This window comes from Aegilops tauschii, chromosome 7 (assembly GCF_002575655.3).
Source record: "Aegilops tauschii subsp. strangulata cultivar AL8/78 chromosome 7, Aet v6.0, whole genome shotgun sequence".
Lineage (NCBI taxonomy): Eukaryota > Viridiplantae > Streptophyta > Magnoliopsida > Poales > Poaceae > Aegilops > Aegilops tauschii.
Genome location: NC_053041.3, coordinates 263,704,924 through 263,708,049, shown reverse-complemented (window position 1 = coordinate 263,708,049; position 3,126 = coordinate 263,704,924). Strand labels below are relative to the sequence as shown.

General features: G+C 44.0%; 1 protein-coding gene across 1 annotated transcript; it reads right to left on the bottom strand.

The window, feature by feature from the left end:
• Nucleotides 1–250: 250 nt before the first annotated feature.
• Nucleotides 251–643, bottom strand: LOC141027080 (uncharacterized). The gene has a single exon (XM_073504002.1). It carries the CDS (start codon nt 641–643, stop codon nt 251–253), a length of 393 nt encoding a protein of 130 aa, XP_073360103.1.
• Nucleotides 644–3,126: the final 2,483 nt, after the last annotated feature.

Here is a 3,126-nt window from a genome sequence, read left to right as displayed (position 1 = left end):
CCTTGACCTTCTTCATCCGGCGTTCCTCCAAGCGTAAATACGCGGCGACGGACTGGAAGGTCGGGTTCGGCAGCAGGGAGAGGTTCGAGGCCACGTTGCCGAAATCCTCGTTGAGGCTGACGGTGAGGGTGCTAAGCATGAGCTTGTCCGACACCTTGGCGCTGATGTCGCGAAGCTCGTCGGCGAGGTGCTTGAGGCGCATGCATTAGTCGTCGATGGAGGAATCATCTTGGTGGCACCCGAAAAATTCCTACTGCAAAAACACAAGACGTTGAAGCTTATTGTCGGTGAAGAGGTTGTTGATCTTGGTCCACACAGCACACGCATCGTCGTCGTCCGCAATGACCGTGTGGAAGATGTCCGGGGAGACGGTGAGGTAGAACCACCGGATGAGAGAGGCCTCAATGGCCGCCCAGTCTGGATCATCCACCATGAGGTCGCCATCGATGGTCCCGTCGACATGCTCGAGAAGGTGGTACTCGCGGAAGACGAGGTTGAAGTAGGTCTTCCACGCGTAGTACGAGGAGGTGGATTGGTCGAGCTTGATGGGAACGCGGGTGTGGATGTCGAGATCACGGACGGCGGTGGCGTCGGGCACGAGTCCAGCGAACGGGTTGGAGTTGCTGGAGTGGGGGGACGCCATGGGAGCAGCGGCAGGAGAGGGGTGCGGCGGCTCGGTTGGGTGGGGATTGGTGGCGGCGGCGCAGGGTAGGGTTAGGGTTTGGAGGCGCGGTGGCTACTAGGGAAGGAGGCAGCACGACAGGGGGAGGGCGGCGGCTGCGAGGGGAATAAGGGGCGTGGCGGCGATGGTGTACAACGGCGGCGGCAACGCGAAGAGGGCGGCGGCGGCTGTAGGGCGCGGCGGCGGCGGGTGCGGAAGGTGGGAATAGGATCGACGTGCTAAATTGGTACCATGTTAGTTAGGAAGAATGAGGTTGCACGAATCGATAATCATTGATCGTGTGCATGGTGCACATATATAGGTACAGGGTGGACCGACCTCTACTTGTCTCCCAAGATGTACAAATATACGGGGGGAGAGAGAGAGATACAACGGTATAAATACAGACCCTAGTCCTATACATATGCAGTGTACAACGTACGCTCAACAATCATCATCCTCCATCGACATATTTGATTCACTTTCATGAGGCACAATGGTGATAGGAGCAACATTATTTGGGAGAGATACCTTTTTACCTTTATTATTTCTTCTTTTCTTCTTCTTCACCACATCATGTGTGGGTTTAGTTAATTTTTTCAAGCTTCTTGTTGAAGAGATTGATTGGATAGGAAGCTCCTCCTTGTTATCTGATTCATCATAATAAACACTGGGAGGGTATTGGGAAACCTTTTCCCATTCATTAGTACTCTCTTCATATTCCATTTGTTTTCTTGTCTTTAGGTAGTTGGCAATATAAGGATTCTCAATGCAATTTACCGCACAAAACATATAAATTTCTTCTAGATCAAAATCAAGAAATATCTCGGGATTTGGAAAACCCTTAGTTATACGTTTCATTTCTTCATACCCCAAAAGAAGACTAAGCTCTTTATGATGCTCAAGTGAAATCAAGTTATCACAATATTTGGACACGATTTGATCATGAAATAATTTGCATTGAAGATTTAAATGACCATGTTCATAGCAAAGTTCACATGGATGGCAAAAAAATTACATCTTTTAGCACAATCATCTAGCCTCTCTTGCAACTTTTTCGTTTCTAAATATTTATGCTTCTTACAAAATCTATCTTCCCTTTTTGGTGTGCAAAGGCACTCACTCCGCAAAAGTGACATGCTTATAAGAAACATTTTTGTCATGACTTGTGCAATCATCATTAGCATTTTGGATATTCAAAGAATTCACACTAACAACATTGCAATCATGCTCATCATTCAAATATTTTGTGCCAAGCATTTTATTGACTTCTTCTTCTAACAATTGAGCACAATTTTCCGAACTATCATTTTCAAGAAAGATATTATAAAGATGATCAATAATATGATGCAACCTAAATTCCATTTTTATGTAGTTTTCTTTTATGAACCAAACTAGTGATAAAACAAGAAACTAAAAGATCCAATTGCAAGATCTAAAGATATACCTTCATGCACACACCTCCCCGGCAACGGCGCGAGAAAAGAGCTTGATGTCCACTACGCAACTTTATTCTTGTAGACACGTGTTGGGCCTCCAAGCGCAGAGTTTTGTAGGACAATAGCAATTTTCCCTCGAGTGGATGACCTAAGGTTTATCAATCCGTGAGAGGTGTAGGATGAAGATGGTCTCTCTCAAATGACCCTACAACCAAATACAAGAAATCTCTTGTGTCCCCAACACACCCAACACAATGGCAAATTGTATAGATGCACTAGTTCGGCGAAGAGATGGTGATAAAAGTGTGATATGGATGGTAGAAATATATTTTTATAATCTGAATAAATAAAAACAGCAAGGTAGCAAATAGTAAACGGGCACAAAAACGGTGTTGTGATGCTTGAAAATGAGGCCTAGGGTCCGTACTTTCACTAGTGCAACCTCTCAACAGTGCTAACATAGTTGGATCATATGATTATCCCTCAAAGTGCAATAAAGAATCACTCCCGAGTTCCTATTAGCGGAGAACAAAATGTAGAAATTGTTTGTAGGGTACGAAACCATCTCAAAGCTATTCTTTCCGTTCGATCTATTCAAGAGTTCGTACTAAAATAAAACAAAGCTATTCTTTCCGTACGATCTATCCTAGAGTTCGTACTAAAATAACACCAAAGCAAATTCATATTCATAATACTCAATCCAACACAAAGAACTACAAGGAGACCCCAAAGTTTCTATTGGAGAAAAGATAATAAAAACGAGCATCAACCCCTATGCATAGATTACCCCAATGTCACCGCGGGAATCGTGCCATAACATATATCAAGTGAATCAATATGATACCCCAATGTCACCTCAAGTATTCATACCGCAAGACATACATCATGTGTTCTCAAATATGAACATTCAATCCGACATGACAAAACTTCAAAGGGTAAAGATTCAATTCATCGCAACAAGAGTATAGAGGGGAGAAACATCATATGATCCATCTATGCTAACAAAGCCCATGATATAGATCACGA